Here is a 23,897-nt window from a genome sequence, read left to right on the forward strand (position 1 = left end):
GTTTTAGAATAGCCCTGGGATGGGAGATGATTTGGGGCCTTTTCTAAGGATCTCAGTACTACATGTGTGTTCTGGGAGAGGAAACGAGGCTGATTGGGGCAGGATGCCTGTAGCCGTAGCCACTTAGAACCAGCAAGCTACTGAGGAGCCTAAAGAAGGAACTGGGCTAGGCTCTTCCCAGCCCAGAGCTCTGCTCTGACACAATTGGTCTTTCTCCTGAGAAGGCACGGGTGTCCATGTCATACCACTACCGACGAGCTCAGTCCTAGAGTCTGGTTTCTGGGGCTTTGGATGTCCAAGGGCAGTCTCCCCGGGGACCATTTGGGCTGTCCACCTGTCTCACCTAGCTCAGCTCACCTGGATGTCTCTGGAAGCCTTCCCAAGAATGCTTTGCCCATGGTGACTCTCAGCACTGTTACATACTACCTGATTATGGCCACACTGGGCTGGTCAGACATGTCCCCCTCAAAAGGCAGGTTTGGCCACTCTTGTCCACTGCCCCAGCTTCTTCTGTCTCAGCACATGCTTCAAATCCTTTTTCAGTTCAGCCTTTGCTGTCCTAGGTTGGCAGATTAAAAAAAATGTATTTCTGGATTTCATGTGGAGTGTGTGTGTGTGTGTGTTCTTTAGTGTTATGCTGAAAGTCCATCTGGGAGACCCTTCAGAGAAGGGATTCCACAGGGGGAAAAACGCTGAGTGAGTTGTTCTTCCTTTTAAGGTGAGCTCTCGGACCCACACTGTCACCAATGGCCATGAATTGTTTGAGGTCTCAGAGGAGAGAGATGAGGAAGTTGCTGCGTTCTGCCACATGCTAGATATGTAAGAACTGAGGATGTGATGGGGGCTGGGTGCGTGTGAGCGTGCGTGTTTGGGGAGGTTGGAGTCTGGGTCTCTAGAGGAAGCTACCTCATCCTTTAGGAAGGAGGAAGAGCTATAGTAAATAAAATTCCAGAGTGGGACCCTTCTCTAGCAGATGTCTGCAGGTTTTTATGAAATCTTAGAAGTTTGCTGGGTGTGGTGGCACAGCCCTTGGGATGCAGAGGCAGGTGGATCTCTCTGAGTTTCAGGCCAGCCTGGTCTACATAGCAAGTTCCAGGCCTGCCAAGGCTACATAGTGATACTCTGTCTCAGAAAACAAAACAAAGCAAAACAAAAAATCCTTTCACATTTTTAGTAAAATTCACAAGCCTTAGTCAGCCTATTGTCCTCCCACTTCAGGCCCTTGACCCTCAGGTGCTGTTAGGAGCAAACATATCTCTCAGTGAAGGAAAAAACATCTTTTGTACAGAAGAGGAAGGAAATAGATTTCCAACTACTTATTGGTTAAATCCTTTTAAACTAAGTGTAGGAAACTCCTTTTGGAGCTCTTACTACTGTCACACAGTGAGGATTGGTTTGTGACTGTAACAGAGATGACCAGAAAGACTACAGCTTCCCTGGGCTGCCATCCCACTGCCCCGGCTTAGCCCACAGATCAGAGGGCTAAGCTGAATAGAGATAGAAAAGCCATTGGCCTATGGGTGGGAGGGACCCTGCCCACCCTGTGAAGACACAACAGCAAGAGTCCTTCCTTTCTTCCTATACAGCCTGCGCACGGGCTCTGATACCCAGGACTATTCCCTAACTGGGTGTGTCTGGAGCACTGTCACCCCGAGCCCAGAGCACCTTGGGGATGAGGTCAACCTGAAGGTGACTGTGTTGTGTGACAGTCTTCGGGAGCCACTCACCTTTACCTGCAACTGTGAGTTGGTCTGGTTTACATGAGTGTCCCCAGAGCTAAGGCAGGAGGATTGTTTGGGACTGGAGGGCTTTGTTTCTCACCTCACTCTGTAGCTTGAATGAGGACATTTCCGAAGGGCCAGCTTTCCTGGCACATAGTTACTTCGCGTGTTCGTCTGCTTTCTCTGACTGCCGGTGGGTGCTAGAGACCACTTAGCTGGTGATAAGAGATAGAGGCTGGGAGGGTCTGTCCCAGCTGCCCCGTGTCACTGCCTTGCTCTTTTGCCTTGCCCCTTCCAGGTTCCTCCACCGTGGACTTGCTCATTTACCAGACCCTCTGCTACACCCACGACGAGCTGAGGGAGGTGGATGTGGGCGACTTTGTGCTCAAGCCCTGTGGGCTGGAGGAATTCCTGCAAAAGTGAGTGAATGGAACCAGGGCCTTACTTGCCTTCTGGTTGGGAGAGCAAGGAAGGCCCTGAGAGAGCTCTACTTGGCTCAGCGTTTGCCGCTCTTCCCCAGCCCTGCAGTCAGGACTCCCACTCTCTGGGCACATTCTCAGCCACGTCGCACTTTCTGCAGGAGCTCCATCCTCCAACTGGGTTGGCTGGATCCTGAGCCAAATCTGCCGTGGAAAGAGCTTGGAGCTGGGATTAAGCAAAGATGAGGTCGTCTCAGTGTGTAGGCTTCTGAATGTGGAGAGATGTGCATAGTATGTGGGGGCGGCTCAGGGGCAGCGGCAGGCGGCTTCTCCTACTCTGGAGGGCATGCAGCCACCAGTCAGACATGCCCTTATAGAACCCAAGGAAGGCACCACAATGGCTCTGTTTGGCTTTCTCTGCCTTTGGTTCCACTGGCCTGTGCAGCTGTTTAGCCTCCTCTTAGGCCAGCTTCCAGCTCCCTCAGCCAGTGCCCTCTACAAAAGGCAGCCTCTCTGGAAAGTGTGATGTGGGACCAGCTAAGAGAAGCCCTCTCCACTACCCTGAACTGTGGAAAACTGGGGTGGGGTAGGCAGGGCTCCCACTCCTGGGGTTAGAATGATGTGGCGCAAACATCAGGAGTTCTGCTTCTCTCCACCCAAGCTGCCCACCATGGTGTGCCCCTTGGAGGAAACAGACCTTGTGAGCAGGGATAGGCAAGGCCTCTATCTCCCTCCTTAGTGGAGCCTGCGAACTGCCACTGTGAGCATTTTCCCTCGAGCAAGCCTTAATAGATTACTTGTCTGTGGTTAGAGCACAGGATTGATAGTCAGTACTAAATAAAGGTTCACTTCTTGACAGATGTCTTCAGCATTAGGGATAGTGACCACTCTCTGGCCTCTGCATCCTCATCTAGAAACTGAGGGAAAAGAAAACAGGCCCCGTCTTGGTATAATTCCAGGGCATCCACAAAAATACATTCCATGATGTGTTCACTGTATTCTTGCCCCCCGCTAGAGGGGCAGGGAGGGGTCCTGGTGCAGGGTCTCCTGGAAATGCTAGTGCTGGGCCCAGGGCTATCGTGGGTAAATCAGACTCTGGAGAACACAGTTTATACTCAGTTCTGGCTTTCCATTGACCAACTGTGAGGCCTGCTCTTTGGTGTTGGGGGTGTAGTGGTGGTAGAGATGAGGCCTAGCATGGATGAAGCCCTGGGTTTCATCTGTGTGTGTGCACACACACAGAGACTGAGGCAGGCAGGCAGGCAGGCAGGCAGGCAGGCAGGCAGACAGACAGACAGACAGACAGACAGACAGACAGACAGACAGTGACCGATGGACAGAGGGGATGGGGTCAGAGTAAGGAGGTCCTCAGGAGCAGTCAGTGGATACTGGCAACAAGGGACCAACCCCAGAGGAAGACACATGGGACTCCCAAGTCACAGATGACACATTTTCCCTGCAGAGTCCCAATCCAGGAGCCTTGGAGTCTCAGAAGTAGTAGGACATGTCAATGTTCCTAATGATGTGACACCAGGCAGTGGTCTTTGGGTCACACGCTCCCCCTTCCCCCCACCCCAACTTGTACAGCACAGCTGAAGCCCTTCCACAAACAAGTTGAATCCCCTGGGGCTCTGACTCCCTGGTTCTACCCGTCCACCCTGCATAGCGCCATGTCCTGGGTGGAAAGGGCCCTCTGGAGTTTCCAGAAAATTGCTAGTTCCCAAGGAAGCTTCAGGATTGTTTCACTGAGCTGGAGGGGCCGATACTGAAGGGGAGTGTTGCTCCAGGATGCAGGCAGCTCAGTGATAAGAGCCTTGAGACAGTCCTAAGGGAGGCTGGGTTTCCTGCTACCTCCCCCTCTCTACCATTGCTCTCACTCTTCCTTCCTCACAGACCCTCCCGCAGGCCCGCCCTGCCTCACGGTCTAGCCTTCCCACACCATAGTTCACTTTTACTTTAGCCTTAGCCTATCAGAGCTCATATTGCAGGTGCCTGGTCCCCTCAGGATGTGGGGAGCCTCTAACTCTAGGCTGGTTGTGTTTGGCCTGAGGTCCTGAGGTATTTTTTTCGGCCTGAGGTCCTGTATTTCCAGAAGCTTCTGCATCCCTCTTCCCTTCTGCTCCCCTCCATTTTCTTCCATTCTAGTCTAGATTCCCACCTCTGCCGAGGAAGGAAGTCCTTTTCCGGCTTCTGCTACTCAGATGCTAGGGCCTGGCCCCACTTGTGCACCGGCCCAGAGTGGTGCTGGTTCAGCCCTTTCTTGTGGGTTTCCTTTCAGATTAAGGTGTGATTTGGAGGGAGGGGAAGAGGTTGTGTGGCAGAGGGATCAGCAGGCTGCCTCCTAGGAACTAAGGGTCTCCCTTGTGGGTGCTGAGCAGCGAGAATGTCTCCCAGGGGATTCATAATCAGGCAGGACCATGGAGGGAGGGGCGGGATGGAACCTGTGTCTGGATAATAGTTCTGGAACTCTGGTCAGATTGCCTCATCTGTCCTCAGCACCACCTTAGGAGTAGCACAAAAAGAGGGTAGGGAACTCGATCTTTTCTTGGTTGTCAAAGCCAAGAAAAGGGGATTTAAACACCCCCCCTTTTTTTTTCTGGAGCTGAGACCCGAACCCAGGGCCTTGTGCTTGCTAGGCAAGCGCTCCACCACTGAGCTAAATCCCCAACCCCCACGCCCCCTTTTTTAAAAGATTCATTTATTTATATGAGTGCTATGTAGCTATCTTCAGACACACCAGAAGAGGGCATCAGATCTTGTTACAGAGAGTTGTGAGCCACCATGTGGTTGCTGGGATTTGAACTCAGGACCTCTGGAAGAGCAGTCAGTGCTCGTAACCACTGGGCCATCTCTCCAGCCCAAAAACCAACTCTTTACAGCATCCTGGGAATGAGCCAGTGAACCATTATTTGTGTAGCCCAAGGGCTAAGTGTTGTGGGCAGCTTTAATTCAGAAAGACCCCATGCTTTACCATGACATTCCCATGAGTAAAGGGTAAGGCTTACAACACAGGACTTTCCCCCTTCTCCCCTCTGCCTTCCCTTCTGTCCTCCCTGGTTGTCTCTCCCCAAGCTAAAGGACCCATCCCTCCTCCCACTGAGTCCCTAAGGCACTAATGGTCTTATCCCGTCCCCCACCAGTAAGCACGCCTTGGGAAGCCATGAGTATATCCAACACTGCCGCAAGTTTGACATCAACATCCGACTACAGCTGATGGAGCAGAAGGCTATCCGGAGCGACCTGGCCCGGACGGTACGTGTTGGAAATGGCTGACAGTTGTACAAACCTGAGCAGGTAGAATTGGCAAAGGGTGATGCAGAACAGCTTTAGGAAGTGGGGTAGGTATCCTGGATTGAGGAAAGGACATCACCCCTGCCTGACCAGGGCCCTGCTCACTCACTCAGGTGAATGATGACCAGAGCCCTTCCACCTTGAACTACCTCATCCATCTTCAAGAGCGGCCAGTCAAGCAGACCATCAGCAGGTGAGAGTGGGTACCACCTGGGTGGAGTCTAAGCAGGAACCATGAGGGATGGCATGGATATACTTGCCTAGCTTCCGGCTAGGATGACAGTTCCACATCAATGTCTAGAAACTTGGCAGGGATGCCCTTCTCCTCTATCCCTGAAGGTTGTGGTTCTCAACCTTCCTAGCGCTGTGACCCTTTAATATAGTTCCTCATGCTGCAATGACCACCCCTCCCCTAGCCATACAACGATTTCGTTGCTACTTTGTAACTGCAATTTTGCTACTGTTGTTACAAGTTGTAATGTAATTTCTGATGTGGGATATCTATGGCGGTTGCTACTTTGTAACTGTAATTTTGCTACCATTACAAGTCAAGTCCTAATGTAAATTTCTAATGTGGGATCTCTATGGCGTTCAAGACCCACAGGTTGAGAAACACTGCCCCAGGTCCTTTTCTGTCCCTTGCTAGGTAAGAGGTAGCCACTTGGAAAGGACCCCTTTTCCATCCTCGTCGGGGCATGGAAAGAATGGGAACATCAGGCTCTGATCCTTGAACAGTGGAGAAGGAAGGGGGAACATGGGTCTCCCAGAGCAGTGAATTTTTTGTGATCTCTCTTGTGATTTTTTCTCCCCCCACGTCCCCAGGCAGGCCTTGAGTCTTCTGTTTGACACTTACCACAATGAGGTGGATGCCTTCCTACTGGCTGAAGTGAGTATACACCCTGGGACCAACCAGAGAGGAGCTACTAGAAGTTCCTTTCTTTCCTGCGATCAGTGGCATGCTGCCGGTGACGCCTCTTTTCACTCCCCTGGCTCTGGGCAAGCAAAACAACGTCTGGCAGTGAGGCAGCTGCCGAGTGTGTAGGAAGGTGTTCTGCCCTTCTGTGAAGGTCAGGAGGTGGGCTCTGACTGCTGCCTCTGGACTAGAGCAACTCCAAGCTAAGAGTTGTGGCCCAGGCCTTTTTTTACTGTCAGAAGTACCCAGGAACGCTGTCTTAAGATGTTCTATTGAGCCTGTGACATAGGTATCACACCCCCAGGAGAGTGGCAAGTCCCAAGACTAGATCCTTTTCCTCTTGAACCTACATAGAAGTGCGAGCCTCGGAACCATTTACCCAAATATCTTGAAGCAAAAGCAGAGTTCTTTGGAAGTGGTCTTCAAGATTCAAAACCCTCAGCAGGCACGGGGGCACACAACTTTAATTTCAGCACTTGGAAGGCAGGAACAGGCAGACCTCTCTGAGTTCAGGGTCTACCCAGTGAGTTCCAGGCCAGAGCTATTAGTGAAACCCTGTCTCAAAAAGCCAAGCAAAGTAACAATCCGGTCCCCTCAGACCAGTTTTCAATCATTCAATCATTCTTTCCTCTGAGGCGGTAAGTCTAGTACACCCTTCACACACTACTAGAATCTATTCTGTGGCAGCTTCTGCAACAACAGGGGCACTGATGAAAGTTCTTAGACCATTCTGTAGTGTCCTGTGCTAGTTTGGGGGTTGGGTAGAGGCGAGGGGGCACAGCCTAAGAATTGCTTTAGCCTCAGGGAGCTTGTGTGGTTAGAGAAACGGAATGTTCATCTAAAGCTATTAGATATGACCAGGGAGGTTAGGGGCAGGGAGCTTGGTGAAGGAGTAGGTGTCCTAGTGGACACAAGGAGTCACAGTCAGGCAGAGGAGGAAAGTTTTGATGAGAGATTACTGGGAGCCAAAATGTGGAGGGGAGGGGAGAGTGAAGCATGTCTGTGAATGCGAAGGCTTGACCTGGACAGTCTATGGTGAGTTATGAGAAATCTGGGCAAGCGAGTGGGGCCTCACTGCGTTTCTCTCACCTGCCAACTGATTTCCTTTGGCGGAGACCTGTGTATGCTTGTGTAGCAGAAGTAGACGTCACTGCAAACTGGGAATAAAAGGTTCTGCCTCGCTGTGGCCGACAGACTGGAGAGAATGGATGTGGTCTACTCAAAGCAAACAAAGTGTGGTTCCTAGAATTCCTCCTTAGAGTCATTAGCTCCTGAATGGCCTTTAGGATTGGGCTTTGGGAGGCGGAGAGCTGAATCACTTGCCTCACTGTATGGTCTCCCACAGGGGGATTTCCCACTGAAGGCTGACAGGGTGGTCCAGTCTGTGAAGGCCATCTGCAATGCTCTGGCTGCTGTGGAGACTCCTGAGATCACGAGTGCTCTCAACCAGCTGCCTCCCTGCCCGTCACGAATGCAGCCGAAAATCCAGAAGGTACAGGGACCCAGGTGTTAGCATGACAGTGGCGTTCTTGGGTAACCGGGCTGCAGATTGCCATGAAACTTGCTGGCTACTTTACTAAAAGGCTCTCCTAGCAGCTGGAATTTGGGAGGCAGAGGCAGCTGATCTCTCTCAGGCCAGGCTGTTTTACATAGTGAGTTGACAGCATGGGCCACACAGTGAGACCCTGTCTCAAGACAAATAAAAAAAAAAATGATGAAAGGTTCTTCTTCATCTCCATCATTTGTGTGTAAGCAGTTCTGACTCAAGAGCTCCTGGTAAACAGATGCCAAGCCTGTCCCTCTCCTTAATCATAGAGCTAGCTTCAGCCTCATGGGAATAGCCACATGAGCCAGGGCCAGAAAGGCTTTGCCTGACAGTTTGCTTATCTATGAAGGTGCAAAACCGGAGTGAGATGGGGGACCCTCAGAACCAGGGATTCAGTGACTCCACGGTGGATCTGTGCAGTAAAGTCAGGCGAGCTAACACCACAGGACCTGTATCCCCAGCCTTGCTGGTTTCTTTCTTAGGGAGAGCATGGCTTTTTTTATCTGCTTACTCCGTCCACCCGTGGCTCTGGTACAGACCGTCACTCCCTCCCTCTCCCTGGAGGATCTCTGCTCCTCACATTTCAGCCCTGCCTGGCCCAGATGAGCACAGCTGTGAAAAGCCCTACCAACCGGCAATAATAAATGGACCGGGGATCTGTCTGACTCTAGGTTTTCCTTTCCCCAACAGGATCCCAGTGTGTTGACCGTGAGAGAAAACCGAGGTAAGGTTGCTGCATGCCCTCTTTGTCCCACAGAGGCTGGAAACTGTGTGTGTGTGTGTGTGTGTGTGTGTGTGTGTGTGTGTGTGTGTGTGTGTGTGTGTGTCCAAATGAGGTGTGGACACAGCTGGAGCCCATTTCTTTCCACAAATCTTTTCCCTCATTATTCTTGCTAATCAGGCTTAGGAGAGAGTGGTGAGCTGGGGGTAAGGGCATCATCGGCAAGGATGAGTTTATCTTTCGATCCAGATGGAAAAGCTCGCCCTGCTAAGCTGTGATTTTTCTCTTGGCAGCCACAACCCCTTGCACTTCCAATTAAGAACACAACTTGGGAGGATGGGAAGCAGCAGGATTTTGCCCTAGGGTTTTTGTCCGCTTGTATTCCTATGTGGGGATGTTGGATCCTGGTGGCAGCTGGGAGATTCCATGTGGGTGCTGAGAATTGAACCTGGGTCCTTTGGAAGAGCAGCCAGTGATCTTAACCACTGAGCCATCCCCATCATTGGCTTTCTTAAAAAATGAATCCATCGGGGTTGGGGATTTAGCTCAGTGGTAGAGCGCTTGCCTAGCAAGCGCAAGGCCCTGGGTTCGGTCCCCAGCTCCGGAAAAAAGGAAAAAAAAAAAATGAATCCATCTTTGGACTTCACGGATGAATAAATTGCTCTCTAAAGTCTTCTAGGAGCTAATAAAAAATTTCTAGCTCCTCTCTCTCTCTCTCTCTCTCTCTCTCTCTCTCTCTCTCTCTCTCTCTCTCTCCCCATGTATGTCTGTCTGTCTGAGTCTGTGTCCACATGCTTGCCAAGCACTGTCTTTTGGTTTTGTGTTTTGTCAAGAAAAATCCTTGTTTAAAAAAGGATTTGTTGGGGTTGGGGATTTAGCTCAGTGGTAGAGCGCTTGCCTAGGAAGCGCAAGGCCCTGGGTTCAGTCCCCAGTCCCGGAAAAAAAAAAGGATTTGTTTTTATTTTATTCGTATGGATATGTTGCCTGTATATATAACTCTGTGTGCCACGTGCGTTCCTGTTACCCACAAAAGTCAGAAGAGGGTGTTGGATCCCTGCCCCTGGAACTGGAGTCAGAGTTGTGAGCTGCTATGGGTGCTGGGAGTCAAACCCGAGTCCTCTGGAAGAGCACCCAAGTGCTCTTAACCACTGAGCTGTCTCCTTAGAAAGTGACATCTTTAAAAATAACATTGTAGCACTAAATAATGCTAAGTGTCTGTATACTTACTTTTTTTTTTTAAATATTTATTTATTTATTTTATGTGTAAGTACACTATAACTGTCTTCAGACACACCAGAAGAGGGCATCAGATCTCATTACAGATGGTTGTGAGCCACCATGTGGTTGCTGGGATTTGAACTCAGGACCTTTGGAAGAGCAGTCAGTGCTCTCAACCGCTGAGCCATCTCTCCAGCCCCGTCTGTATACTTACTTATACTGTATTTTTACTCTCTACATGAGCTCAGTGCATGCTCCTGTATCTTTCCCATCTCTCCACACGTGGGTAAGCTTTGTCACAGCTATTAGAAATTGGCCGACGTTCTGGGATCCCTGTCCCAAGCTGTCCCATACTGCTAGTGTCATGGCAACAGAATGGCCTCTATTGAGTCCTAATGAGTTTCCTTTCTGACCTTCCCCCACAACCCCCTTCACAGAGAAGGTGGTAGAAGCCTTGACAGCAGCCATCTTGGACTTAGTGGAGCTGTACTGCAGCACATTCAATGCAGACTTCCAGACAGCCGTACCTGGGAGCCGAAAGCATGATTTGGTTCAAGAGGCCTGCCACTTCTCTGGGGCCCTGGCCTTCACTGTCTATGGCACTCACCGTATTCCCATCATCTGGGCTACCAGGTGAGTCAGAGCTGGGAGGCCCCACCCCCCAGAGTGAAGGGGGTGGGGCTGACTGTGGCCCTCCATCTTTGGATGGTTGTTCTTGTGTGGCATTCTGGTACCACGGGGCTAAGGGGGATGAGCCCAGTACCTGGAGGGACCCTTAGGCTGTATCCATCTCAGAGAGTGAAAGTCCCCTTAGGAGATAGATAAGCACTTGCCAGTCCTCCAGCCCTGGCTGCCTCAGCCTCTCTGCCCCCTCCAGATCCAAAGCCAGCTGAGGGAGACAAGTGACAGATGGCTAGTTCCCAGATAGAGCGTGGCCCTCACCAATGGCTGCACTCCCCTGCAGATGCACAATGAGGGTGGTGGGGAGGGGATGACCCTTTGTCTGGGGTTCCCTTGCAGGATGGGAGGAGGAGGACATCCATTTGGTAGTCCTCAGCTCTTCCTCTGGGTCTCCAGAGTCCTGGGGCCTGGGGGGAATAGGCATTTGGCCCCGTCCCACCCTTACCGACCCCTCCCCCCTCTTCTCCCTTCCCCTCCTTTCTTTGTTTCTCCCTTAATGTATTCCTCTGGGCGATTGGCATAGAACAAAGGAGGCAGCCTGGGAAACAGGGGCCTTCTCTGACCTCTTCTGTCAGGCACCTGTCATGAGCCACAGGAACCCCCATGTGCTGGTATTCACAGCAGCATATGTCGTTTTCTTTCCCCACCCTCCTTGCCTGCACACACACACACACACACACACACACACACACACACACACACACCCCGGTGTGTGCTTGTGTGCTGCACTGGATAGGCCAGAACTGACTATAAGAGGCTAGACCGCCATTCCCATGAAATGACAAAGAAAAAAAAAATTCCTATACTCACCATGGGCCTAAAACTCAGGGGTCTAGGGATCCCGATTGAGCTGCTGTTCCTAAGCCCACTTCCTTAAGCCTGGTTTGGTTGTCCTACCCTGACCCCATGTTGCATCCTCCAGAGATCAAGAGAAGTAAGTCTACCGGAGGAAATGGAAGCTGGCAGCAGGGTGGCTGAGGTTGGTTTTAAGGGCAGCTGTACTGGTCCTGACCCACTCTGATTGCTTTGTAGCTATGAAGAGTTCTACCTCTCCTGCTCCCTCAGCCACGGTGGCAAGGAACTTTGCAGCCCTCTGCAGACCCGGCGGGCTCACTTCTCCAAGTACCTGTTCCACCTCATCATCTGGGACCAGCAGTAAGCCCTCCCTAAGCTCCAGGATGACCTCGGCTAACCTGCCTACTTCAGGGATACCCTGGAGCAGGAGTCAGACCTGGAACTGAGCGCAAGCCTGGGTTAAATCAGGTTCCTTATCCAGATAGGTCATCCAACCTCTTGAGTCATTTCCTTCTCTTTCAAGTTATTGGGAACATCCAACCGGAAGTACCCATTAAGGTTCTTTATGATCTGTACTAGGTCGTGTAAACGTTACTTGCTGGCTTTAAATATACCTTTCGGGTTGGGGATTTAGCTCAGTGGTAGAGCGCTTGCTTAGGAAGCGCAAGGCCCTGGGTTCGGTCCCCAGCTCCGAAAAAAAGAACCAAAAAAAAAAAAAAAAATACCTTTCTTGGCTTTTCTCTTGCCTCTCTTAAAGCATTTAACTCGTCTTCAGACTTTTTTTTTTTTTAAATTACTTTCCTTCTTCCCAACATTCTCTTGGAATAGGCAGAGGGGTTACAATACAGCCCCGCACGGCTGTACATAGTTGACTAGCATGTACAAGGCCCTGGGTTTTGACCCCAGAACAACATAAAACCAGATCTAGAATCTCAGCACTCGGGAGGCAGAGGCTGCAATTTTGAGGCCACCCTGGGCTACAAAGCAAATTCTAGGCCAAGCAGGAGATCCCATCTCAATACCTACGGAACCAGAGAGGGCAGAGGGGAGCTTGGCTTGTCCATTATGCATAGTGCAGGGACAGTTGTCTAGGAGAGGAAGAATGACTGTGGAGCCAAGGAGTGAGGCTCTGTTTCTGGTTCTCTTGGTAATCCCATGCCCTCTCTAGCTTGTCTGTGTCTTAGCTTCTCAAATTGAGACTTGAGAAGCTCTGTTTAACGGGCGGGTGTGGGAGACAGGCAGGTCATAACTACAATAACCACCAGCACAAGATGGCATCAGGTACCATTTATTAACAGTAATTTGATTTCAGGAAGGAAAGCCTCAGCCAAACAAAACAGGAGAGAAATGAGGGGCGAGGGGACCGTAAGGGTGGTAATGCAGGTTTGCCCCCGCCACCCTACCCCACTCCGCTCCCCCCAGTGCTCGTCAGTCCTGGACCTTATTTATCCTCATCAGTCAGAAAGCTCATTGCCTGCTGTGCCCGCACCCCCCACCAGGCTTCACTTCCCCAGGCTATCATGTCTGTGTCCTCCTTTGCAAAGCAGCAAATGCAATTTAAGTGTGAGAAATGCAGATGATAGAGACAGGAGAGCGCCCATGGGGAGGTCAAGGACGCTCAAATAAGTAGTCTCGGGGTCTGGGTAGATTGTTTATAGAGGGACTAGAGGGAAGGCATATCCCGTTCTTCATACTTAGGTCGTTCTTAGGGCTGTACAAGCTAGTGGCATTAAGTAGTCCCTGAGGAGCTTAACGTGGCGCTCAGGGTCCGTAATACCAGCATTCAGGAAGCTGAGGCAGAACAGCTGTGAATCTGAGAGCAGATTGGACTACATAGCGAGACCCAGGTTCTGTGTAATCCTGCCAAAGTCAAGAGTCTCCGTGGAGATTCTCCATCCTCACTAACCACTGGGCTTGTTCCCTGACAGAGTTTGAGGTATGGACACAGCCTAGCCTCCCGTGTGGGTGACCTCCCACATAAGGTTCAAGATCTCTTATCTTGTTACACAGGGCCAGACCCTGTGGGAGGTGGTTCTCCATGTAGCCTTGGATGTCCTGGGACTCACTCTGTAGATCAGCCTGGCCTTGATCTCTGAGATCCACCTGCCTCTGCCTTCCATGTGCTGGGATTAAAGACCGGCACCGCCACATGGCCGCGTTGCCCTTCTTAATGAAGGCCAAGGCATGTGGGAAAAGGTACCGCCTGCTGAAGTTCTGGACTCAGCTTTGAGCCAGCCATCCTCAGTAGATGGTACTGGAGACACAGCCTGGAATAGAGGCTGTTCTAGGAGTGCTGCACAAGATTTGGAAGAGTCGTTAGGACACTAAGGACACTACTGGCTCTGTGGTAGACTGTTTGCCTAGATTCATCAGTAGCACAGAGATGAAACAAACCAATACATAGGAAAGTACTTGGATAGCTGAGCGTGGTGGGCCACACCTGTAATCCAGTACTTAAAAGGCTAAAGCAAGAGGATTGCTGTGAGTTCAAGACCAGCCTAAGCTAAATAATCATTTAAGAGAGAGACAGAGCAACAGAATGAGAAAGGGAGACCAAACTTGGCCTAACATCTATTGCTTGGTAAATAAATGCTCTCTCCACTTTCCTCATCTTAGATCTGAGCTCTGACCTTCTCAGTTCCTGTTTCTCTGTTCCAGGTGGCTGGCAGTGACTAATGCCCAGGGGAATATTTGTGTGAAAATGCTATCTATGTCACGTCAGCCAGTTCCACTATAATAACTAATATCACACTGCAGAAAGGACCCAAACTATAGGCCCCTCCTCCCCTGGTGAGCATGCCAAGTGCCATGCTGTCGGTTCAGTTGCCCAAGATTGAGAGTGGCCAAGCAGGGGCCCCAGCACATGCCCTGAAGGAGGTACCCCCAGTGTTATAATGCTGGAGAAGGGCTCGGAGAGAAGAGTCAGCTCTTCAGGAGAAGTAGTGGTTCCCTTGACCTAGCCCAGGCAAAGGGTTGGAATCTCAGATATACTGAGACCTGAGAAAGGGGAGGCATTGTCTGCTTCTCTGTATTATAGTTTCAGTCAGACAGTTTGCCTCCCTCTTCCTCCTCCCTTCCTCCTTCTTTCCTTCCTTCCCAAGACAGGGTCTCATACTCATGCAGACTTATGTTGACCTCGAAATGCCAGCAGTCCTCCTGTCTCAGCCTACCAAGAGCTGGGATTATGTCCATACCAGGAGTCAGCCCCTCTTCCTTGTTGGATGACCAGACCAACTCCTCTCCCTGGCTATGGGGTCAGCTGCTTCTCCCTCCCACTGTAGTAGGACAAGGGATCAGCTTGCTCTCAAAATAGGCCCAGCAGCCGTGCTCTGTCACCTCCAGCCAAACCCGGCCTGGCGTATCCACCGGTTGCTTGCTGAAGGGGCCCTAATTATAGCTGTGGGGCCCCCAGGGTAGAAGCAGCTGGGGCAGAGCAGGATTGTGCCAGTCCGAGGCTGCTGAGTGCCTTCTTTGAGTGAAGACTTCCCCTAGGAGTGAGGGGCAGTGAAGAGGGAGGCTGCCTTATCTGTGACCTCTGACCTTGGGGGTGGTGGCTCTGCCTCTGTGCCTTTTGGGTGTAGAAGCAGCTGGGCCTTGGGCCAGCCAGGAGGGTGTGGCAGTGTGGACTTTGGCCCAGGGACCGCTTCCTGGAAAGGTAACTGGGTGGCTCCTGGCTCTCTTTTCCCTAGCCCCTCAGCTCTCTCCACCTCCCCACACCCAAAATCTCCCTACCCTGAAGTCAGAGGGTGTGGCTGGGTGTAGTCCAGTCAGGGTGGACTATGAAAAACATCTGGCTTTCAGTGCTCACTGCTTATGTTTGTCTTGGCCTTGCCCATTGCCTTTCTCACTCTTAAAGAACTCTGAAAAGCTCCTCCTCTTTCTTCCTATGACTTTGAACCTGTTATGGGTTATGTCCCTGAGGCTAGGAGAGGGGACCCAGACAGATGAGTAGGTTGTTGGGGGACAGGCAAGCTAAGTGCCCTGAGGGCAGAGAACCTGGCGTTTCTTCCTACTCGTCCTGGTACTTTGGGAGGCATATCTGGGGACAAATGTGACACCCAAGTGGAAGACTGAGTCTCTCCTTGTACCTGTTCCCCCACCCCAACCCCAGAAGGCTGTTGACTTTGGTCCCCTTGTTTCCTAGGATCTGCTTTCCCGTGCAGGTGAACAGGCTGCCTCGGGAGACCCTGCTGTGTGCCACACTCTATGCCCTGCCCATTCCCCCTCCCGGGAGTTCCTCCGAAGCCAATAAGCAGAAGCGGGTGCCTGAAGCTCTGGGTTGGGTCACTACCCCCCTCTTCAACTTCAGGCAGTACGTGAGCTCCGGGGAAGCAGCTTCTGGCCTCGGAAGGGAACGAGGGGGATGGAGATAAAGCCTGGTTGTTGGACGTGGTACTCCCTGAGAAGGATTGGCCACACAGAGCCCACTGTGAAACCCAGAGGCCTCTGTGTCAGTAGAGAGGTCAATACACGGAGCTGGTGGCCAGGACTATTGATGGAACCTGGTAGGTGGGGGAGGGGCATGGGAAAGCACCGTCCCTGTATCAAGTCATCCGGTCCTGTCACCAGAAGGACTTCAGAGGTCATCTACCCAGGCCTGTCTACCTCACGGAGATGTCCCTGTTAAAGGGTCATCCTGGTTCAGGGAGTGGTGAGCTCAGAGAGGCTTTCTGCAACAGGAGCCTTCCTAGAGCTTGAAGTAAGACCCGTGGTCTGTGGGGATGATCCAAGGAAGTGGGGAAGAAGTTTTGCCTAGGAAAGGTTTGGGATAAAAGAGCAGAAGAGAAACCCACAGCCTAGGCACTGGTTGTTGGCTCATCCTACCCTCCTTCTACCTTAGAGTCTTGACCTGTGGCCGAAAGCTTCTGGGCTTGTGGCCAGCAACACAGGAGAACTCCAGTGCCCGTTGGAGTGCACCAAATTTCCACCAGCCAGACAGTGTCATCCTGCAGGTGAGACCCAGCCTACATCTCCCACTCACCTATCACACGACACCAAAGTCAACTCTAAGTTTCCCATTGAGCTCTGGCTAGGGACTCTGGGCAGGGGATGAGATACGACCAAGCATCTCAGTGAACAGGAGAGTGCGAGTGAAAGGGCTTCCCCTACACACACACACACACACCCCTCCCCCAGTTTCACAGCATCCTCTGAAGATAGGTCTGAGACCTTCTCCCCTTGCTTCGAGACCTCATACTTCTAGGCCAGGGCCCAAGGGAGAGCATCTCCACTAGTCCTGGTTCTGATTCCCATTTCTCAAGCCCATGAGATGCTGTGGTATGGAGAAGGGGATGGCAAAACCAACAGGCAATGAAGAGGGAAGATCCAGAATGCAACTCCATTAGCAGGCGGTTTTGCCTTCAACTCTGCCCAGTGCGTGGCAGGTGCGCTTTGCACTTGCTGAGTGAGTGAACAGAACCCCTTGGAGAGCGGTATCTTTCAGCGCTGATGCCCGTTTTAGGGGGACCTATATTTTGGTCGCACAGAGCAGGCCCTAGAGTTCATAGAGCCTTCACTCAAGGTGTGCTCCCAGAACTCAACAGACCTGGGATGCCTCCGGGACCACACTAGGAGGTGCCCAGCTTCGCCTGGGTACTCTCAGTGGCTTGCCCTATCAACAGCTGTTCGGAGTTTTGAAGTGGGGCTTATCCTGTCTTCCTTAAGCATCTCAACTCAACCTTTCCCTCCCTTCCCCATTTTCCCCATCCATCCATTATGTTGTTTTTGAGACAGGGGTTTCTCTGTGTAACAGCCCTGGCTGTCTTGAAAATTTCTTTGTACACCAGCCTAGCCTTCAAACTCTCTGAGATCCACCTGCCTCTGCCTCCCAAGTGCTAGGATTAAAGGCTTTAACCCACCCACCCCACCCACCTCCCAGCCCATGTTTCCTTTTTTTTGAGGGGAAGATTTGGATGAAACAGGGCCTCTCTATGATTGCTAATTGGCCTGGAACTTACTGTGTAGATTGGGCTGACCTCAAACTTGCAGCGATGTTCCTGCCTCAGCCTTTCTGAGTGCTGGGATTACTGGAGTGACCCCCACAGTAGGCTCCTCATGGTTTCCTTTCAATTTTTGCTGAAGGTTACAGCTGTGGATCACCACAGGCATCGGGGGTTATCTTACCAGGAGCCCCAGGGAAGGGGAGGACGGAGGCAGGAGTAGCAGCCTGTGAGAGAACTGCCGGGGACCCAGGAAGTGGCTGCCACCACTGACACTGCCTCCTTCCTCTCCTTGCTGCTTCTGCTTTTCTGATCCTATCCCAAGATTGACTTCCCCACCTCGGCCTTTGACATCAAGTTCACCAGCCCCCCTGGAGACAAGTTCAGCCCCCGCTATGAGTTTGGCAGTCTCCGGGAGGAGGACCAGCGCAAACTTAAAGACATTACGCAGAAGGAGTCCCTTTACTGGTGAGGCCCAGGACACCTCCATATGTAGCACAGGTTTCCCCACTGTCTGTCCGTGTCTGCCTGACCTCTTACCTCCCCTCATCTAGGCCGTGCCATTGTGCTTGAGGACTGGAAGTAGTCATTGAAATAGTCATTGCTACCACTTGGCAATGGTGGCAAGGCCCCCAGACCTTTCTCTAGTTGACACTAGGGAAAGTGGATAGGGCAGGTCAGGAAATAGGATCCGAGAATGTCCAGCGCCACACTAGTGAGTGACCTGCCACTACCCCAGATACACTGCCTAGTTCTAGTGGGGCAGCTGGCTGCTGTCCTCACCTCCCTGCCCCCACCTCTTTCACACCAAAGGCCTTTGCATTTTTCTGGCCTTGTCACTTTCCAAAAAGGATCAGGTGTCTTGGTAAGCCGGCAGCTCCCAGGAGTGAAGGAGTCCAGGCTGATCCCATCCTCCGAGCTGCTGTGTCCACCAGGACTGGAGAGGGAGGGGTGAGTGAGGAGAGTCCGGCTCTCCATCATCCTAGCCACCTCTCTAAACCCTGCATAGCCCTGTGTATATGCTGGGTGGGGGAACAAGAGAGGCAGACCTCCCTGCCCCCAGCCCACTCCTCACCCCTCATTTCATTAGCCCTCAGCTCCAGCCCTCCATTAAACACCTGATCTCAGGCGAGTCCCAATTAACTCCAGACTAATAAAGAAAGGGAAGAGAAATCCCAAAAGGCCTCACAGCTGACCAAACCCTGACAGGTGTTGCCCACTGCCCTCTAGTGGCTCTCTTAGGAAGTAGCACCCTCAGGGCATCTGAGGGTCTGGTAGGATTGGCCTGTGATTTCATCCTCAGTCTGAGTGAGACACGTCCCTGAGATTGGGTCAAAGGCGAGATTTGGACCCTGTTCTCCAAACTTGCAATCAACCCGTGATCATTTAAAAAATGATCATTTCTGTGGACATTCTGACTCAACTGGCATTGGTGTGTGACCAGAAGTCGCCAAGCCCCTTCGGGAATAATGTGTGATGAGGTCAAGAAGCCACTGAATGGTAGTGCGTGCTGTGCGGCAGTTCCCCTGAAGTGGGAGCTCTGTGCCCTCCAGCTCACTCCGCCACTCTCTCCCTAGGCTCTCTGATGCTGACAAGAAGCAACTGTGGGAGAAGCGCTATTACTGCCACACTGAGGTGAGCTCGCTCCCCTTGGTGCTCGCCAGTGCACCCAGCTGGGAGTGGGCTTGCCTGCCGGACATCTATGCTCTCCTGCAACAGTGGACTCACATGAACCACCAGGATGCCCTGGGACTCCTGCATGCCACGTGAGTTGTAGCTCCTACTTGTCCCGGCTTCAGCACTGACAGGCCAGCTCAGGGAAGCGGTGTCACAGACTCGAGCACTTAGGGCTTTCTACTCTTCCTTCCTTCTCTGTCTCTTTTTCCCCCTAATCTCGTAAAACCATCCTGTGAGTGTCCCATGTGCAAGTCACCTAGAGTATACCACCGGCATTTCATCTGCACACGTCATGAGGTGTGCGCAAGTGCTCTCCTATCCGCCCACCGCACAGCGTTCAGCTGTTGTAAATACTTCAGCAAAAACTTTTTGTCAAACAATTGTGACTCGGTGGTGGTGGATCAGGCCTTTAACCCCAGCGCTTAGGAAGTAGAGGCAGGTGGATCTCTGTGAGTTCAAGGCCAACCTGGTCTACAGAGCGAGTTTCAGGACAGTCAGGGCTACACAGAGAAGCCCTGTCTTGAAATAAAACAAAAACAAAAGAACAAACAAAAAAGCTCAGACGTTTTTGGTTTTGAGACCGAATATGCATATGTAGCCCTACCTGGCCTGGAACTCGACTTACAGATCAGGTTGGCCTTGAACTCAGAGATCTGCCTGACTCTGCCTCCTGAGTGCCGGGATTAAAGATGTATAGCACCATGCTCCAGTAACACGCACATTGTGACTAGAGCTCAGGGTTCCTTTTTTTTTTTTTTTTTTTGTTTTTTTTTTGTTTTGTTTTGTTTTGTTTTGTTTTGTTTTGGTTTTTGAGGCAAAATTTATGTATAAGAAAATACCCACATTCATTTAACATTTTAACAAATGCTCTCTCAAACTGGTATCACTCTTCCTTCTTTCTTCTGAAGAGTTCTTAGGGTCACAAGGCTCCTACTCAGATCTGAGACTCCTCAGCTGTCTTTTCTTTTTTTTTTTTTTTTTTTGGTTCTTTTTTTCGGAGCTGGGGACCGAACCCAGGGCCTTGCGCTTCCTAAGCAATCGCTCTACCACTGAGCTAAATCCCCAACCCCTTCAGCTGTCTTTTCTAGATTGCACCCAGGCTTCCTGGTCTATTTCTTGCCATCTCAGTAATTAAATTGTACCTGCCGATGAGACTCTTTGAGGCTACATCTTTGCTAATCCCTGAAACAGTCATTTCCCAGGCTGTCTATTGGCTTATATAAAACCCCACAGTTCTCAATGGCTTGCCTGACAGGCTTTGTGATATAGGTTGTTACCCAGAGAACACGCTTCGCCCATTCAAGGGCTCCTTGAATTTCTAACACAGCGCAGCGAGTTAAGGACGAGCTTTGGCGGTGGAGTGGAGCGCTTTGTTTTATTTTCTTTAAAGTGTTCAAGGAACGAGAAAGGTCATTATCCTGTTCCTCCCTGCCTAAGGGAGACTGTCCATGAGGAAGGCTCGTCCCTAAGAACGGCCTTCTCTGTGCCTCTGACACCCAGGCACACGCTTTCATGGCTCTCATCTGAGTCACTGCCCACAGTGAGGATTGTCAAAGCTCTGTCCGAACTCTTTTGCAGCTTCCCGGACCAGGAGGTGCGGCGCATGGCCGTGCAGTGGATCGGCTCCCTCTCGGATGCTGAGCTGTTGGACTACCTGCCCCAGCTAGTACAGGTGTGAGGCCTTACGGTTCCTGTGCTACCTCTGACCTCAGAGGTAGCCGACATCCCCGGACACTAGTCAGCGTGGACGTGGGTGGTTAATAAAACCTCGTGTTTGCTTTCTTCTGGACAGGCCCTGAAGTACGAGTGCTACCTGGATAGCCCCTTGGTGCGCTTTCTCCTGAAGCGAGCCATCTCCGACCTGCGAGTGACCCACTACTTTTTCTGGTAAATTCACGGCAAGAAAGGTGGTAGGCAGGGTCCTTAGGCCAAGACTGTCTTCCCTAGAGCAGGCCAGAGCGAGGAGATAAGAGAACAGGCTCCAATATGCTGCTGATCTACCCTGTGGCTTTGGTCTGGTATCTTTCCTCAGGGCAGGTCTCAGCTCACCCCCATATAACTCTGGGATTATCACCTATATCCCCCTGCCCTACCCACCCATGGTGGAAATATAAAGGTAAGGTGAGCTGTAGAGGGGCTTCCGCTCAAAGACAGGGTAGATATTCAAACTATGTTTTCCCCTGAAGCATGGGGGAGAGGGCTTTCTGAATAGAGGTAGGAGATAGCCCTTTGTTCCCTAGCTCGATGCCATGGCTAGTGAGTAGTCTGATGACCCGCTTGCCCTGCCTTGCAGGTTACTGAAGGACAGCCTCAAGGACTCCCAGTTCAGCATCCGTTACCAATACCTGCTAGCGGCCCTGCTGTGCTGCTGTGGCAAGGGACTGAGGGAGGAGTTTAACCGCCAGTGCTGGCTTGTCAATACCCTGGCCAAACTGGCCCAGCAGGTCCGAGAGGCCACCCCATCTGCACGCCAGGTGAGTGGGCAAGGCTGGTTCTCCCGGTCCCTGTGTCTGACTTGAAGCTTGTGTAAGCAGGGGTTGACGTCTCCAGGGCATCCTGAGCAGCCGGACGGAAAATGACTGCCTCCTATTTAAAAACTAGAAAGAGGTGGCTGTAACCCGCAGGCCTAAGCAGACAGTCCCCACGATGGCCGTAGTCCATGGATGTGTTTTGTCTGGCTTATAAACTATTAGAGTTTTGACTTAGCTGTTTGCCTTAAAGGTTGGGCGTACGTGTGCGTGCTGTCCATTGCATGGGCACATTCAGCAGGTGAGGGCTAGGATTCAGTCTCTTCTCTGTGGGGAACCGTGGCTCAGGACTGAGACAGGCGACAGAAAGGGACACCAGCAGTGCTTCCCACATTGAAAGCTTGAGAGATTTCTATATATAAGTCTGTCAGCTTTTCTAAGCAAAGTAGGATTTTACCACTTGGGATGTTCCTGCCCTCCGTTCTATGCCTTCCCATGTTCTCCTGGGTGTATTGCCTCTCTAGAAACTGAGGTGAACTTCTTGTACATTGAGCAAAGTCTGGGACCCAAGTGGGTGGTCGTTCTTCCCAAGAATTTCTCAGAAGTCGTCCCCGTTATTCAGACACAGGACTAGGCACCTTGCTCTGGGAGACACCTGGCTCTGAGTGGAGCCTCTGGGCCTCTCACCTCATCCCTGCTCTTCCCCACTCCCTCTGAAGGGCATCCTTCGTGCGGGCTTGGAGGAGGTGAGGCAGTTCTTTGCTCTCAATGGTTCGTGCCGTCTGCCGCTTAGCCCCAGTCTGCTGGTGAAAGGCATTGTGCCCAGGGTGAGTCACTGCTAGATGTGGAACTTCAAAGACTGGGGCACACTTGGGGGAGATGAGAGCCACCTTACCCTGTCTTAGGAGAGGAGGGAGGAGGGCAAACAGCTGACCTCTTCCCAACTTGACTATGTGTGAGCTTGGGTTGACAACTGTAACTGTGTGCAGGGCAGAGGAATTGGGTCAGAGGCTGGGTCTCCCTGGTGGTGCCCAGGATGAAGCTGGGGAAGGTGGCAAGGGTGGCAGCTTTCAGCCATATGCCTCGACTCTCTGTCCAGCACGGATCTTTTTGTCAGCTTTTACATTCCATTCTCAACTCTGAGGCAGTTGGTAGTATTAGGAATGTGCAGGACATGAGATATACGAGAAGTCACGAACTAGTAAGTTGCATTCGGAGTGATGAGGAGGGATGGGTAATTAGATGGTAGAGCCATCAGTTCTAACAACCTAAGCCGGGATGAGAGCATGGAGGAAAGGCACTTTGAGTTCCTGGGGAATCTGGGAGACACAGTGAACATGGCCTAGGTGGACCAGCAGCAGGAAGATAAACAGCATCTTGCTTCAACGTGAGGAGGGTAATTTCCCTTCCCGGCTGTGGACCACACTGACATTAGTCGCTTGTCCACTCTACCGTACAGGACTGTTCCTATTTCAACTCCAATGCTGTCCCCCTCAAGCTTGCCTTCCAAAATGTGGATCCACTGGGCGAGAATATCAGAGTCATCTTCAAGGTGAGAATACTTTTACTCTGCAGGTCTGGCGGCACTCAAGAGGCTGAGGCAGAGGGATTGCCGTGAGGCAAGCCTAGGTTATGCAGTGACTTCCAAGCCAAGCTGGGCTAGATAATGAGACACCGTTTTATAAAACAAAATGAAGCAAAACCAATGCTTTACTCATGGCCTGGTGGGAATAAAAACAGGAGAGAAGAGAATGCTCAAGGCAGCACCGAGTGTACGCTACAGGAGGGCAGGCAGCACAGGGCGGGTGGGGGAGGGAGGGGAGGGGAAGTGGATTTTAATGGCTCCCCTTCCTCATCCAGTGTGGAGATGACCTTCGCCAGGACATGCTCACCCTGCAGATGATTCGCATCATGAGCAAGATCTGGGTGCAGGAGGGGCTGGATATGCGCATGGTCATTTTCCGCTGCTTCTCCACTGGCCGAGGAAAAGGTCAGCGGGGAGTCGGGGCAGGGCATCCCTTCCCTCGCCGCTGCCTTCTGCCCGTTTCCCAACAGGAACAATGGAGACTAGAAGGGCAGGGTTATTCCATGAGAAGGTGTGGGGTGGCTTGAAGAAAGAAAGGGAGAGACCGTTGCGAAACAAAACAAGAGTCGGAGGCATAGCAACCTCTGTGGACTTTGGATCTTGATCAAGCAACCAATTGTAGTTTTGGGATGGCTGTGAGAAATTTGAAAATCGGCTGGCTTCAAGGGCTGCTGGGTTTTTTTTGTTTTGTTTTGTTTTGTTTTTGTTGTTGTTGTTTTTTTTGTTTGTTTTTGTTTTTGGATATGACACATACATCATTATTGTGTTCTTGTTGATTACACTTAAAGTATCTATGCACGAGTTGGCACGTCTAAAACTGAGGGTGGTGACAATATGCCTGTGATCCCAGCTCTCAGCTGAGGTGCAGGATCAGAAGTTCAAGACCAACCTGGGCCACAGAGGGAATCCCTGCCTTGCTCTGT

At 51.5% G+C, this 23,897-nt stretch overlaps 1 protein-coding gene across 12 annotated transcripts in view; it reads left to right on the plus strand.

The window, feature by feature from the left end:
- Pik3c2b (phosphatidylinositol-4-phosphate 3-kinase, catalytic subunit type 2 beta) overlaps positions 1–23,897 on the plus strand; it is a 61,414-nt gene that overhangs the window by 23,268 nt on the left and 14,249 nt on the right. For 7 of the 12 annotated variants that reach the window (XR_015635096.1, XR_015635095.1, XM_087580122.1 and 4 more), the window contains 20 exon segments: positions 719–819; positions 1,587–1,741; positions 2,020–2,140; positions 5,281–5,392; positions 5,545–5,624; positions 6,254–6,317; positions 7,690–7,836; positions 8,581–8,614; positions 10,267–10,462; positions 11,543–11,665; positions 15,450–15,617; positions 16,146–16,257; positions 17,570–17,712; positions 18,822–19,010; positions 20,500–20,593; positions 20,714–20,808; positions 21,215–21,395; positions 22,109–22,216; positions 22,849–22,941; positions 23,250–23,379. Coding sequence is in view for 10 of the 12 variants with exons in the window: in XM_087580122.1 (XP_087436248.1) it covers positions 719–819; positions 1,587–1,741; positions 2,020–2,140; positions 5,281–5,392; positions 5,545–5,624; positions 6,254–6,317; positions 7,690–7,836; positions 8,581–8,614; positions 10,267–10,462; positions 11,543–11,665; positions 15,450–15,617; positions 16,146–16,257; positions 17,570–17,712; positions 18,822–19,010; positions 20,500–20,593; positions 20,714–20,808; positions 21,215–21,395; positions 22,109–22,216; positions 22,849–22,941; positions 23,250–23,379 (2,446 nt within the window). In the remaining 2 variants the exon portion in view is untranslated. 12 annotated transcript variants of the gene reach the window in all.

Source organism: Rattus norvegicus, chromosome 13 (genome assembly GCF_021556685.1).
Source record: "Rattus norvegicus strain SHRSP/BbbUtx chromosome 13, alternate assembly SHRSP_T2T, whole genome shotgun sequence".
In the NCBI taxonomy this organism is placed as follows: domain Eukaryota; kingdom Metazoa; phylum Chordata; class Mammalia; order Rodentia; family Muridae; genus Rattus; species Rattus norvegicus.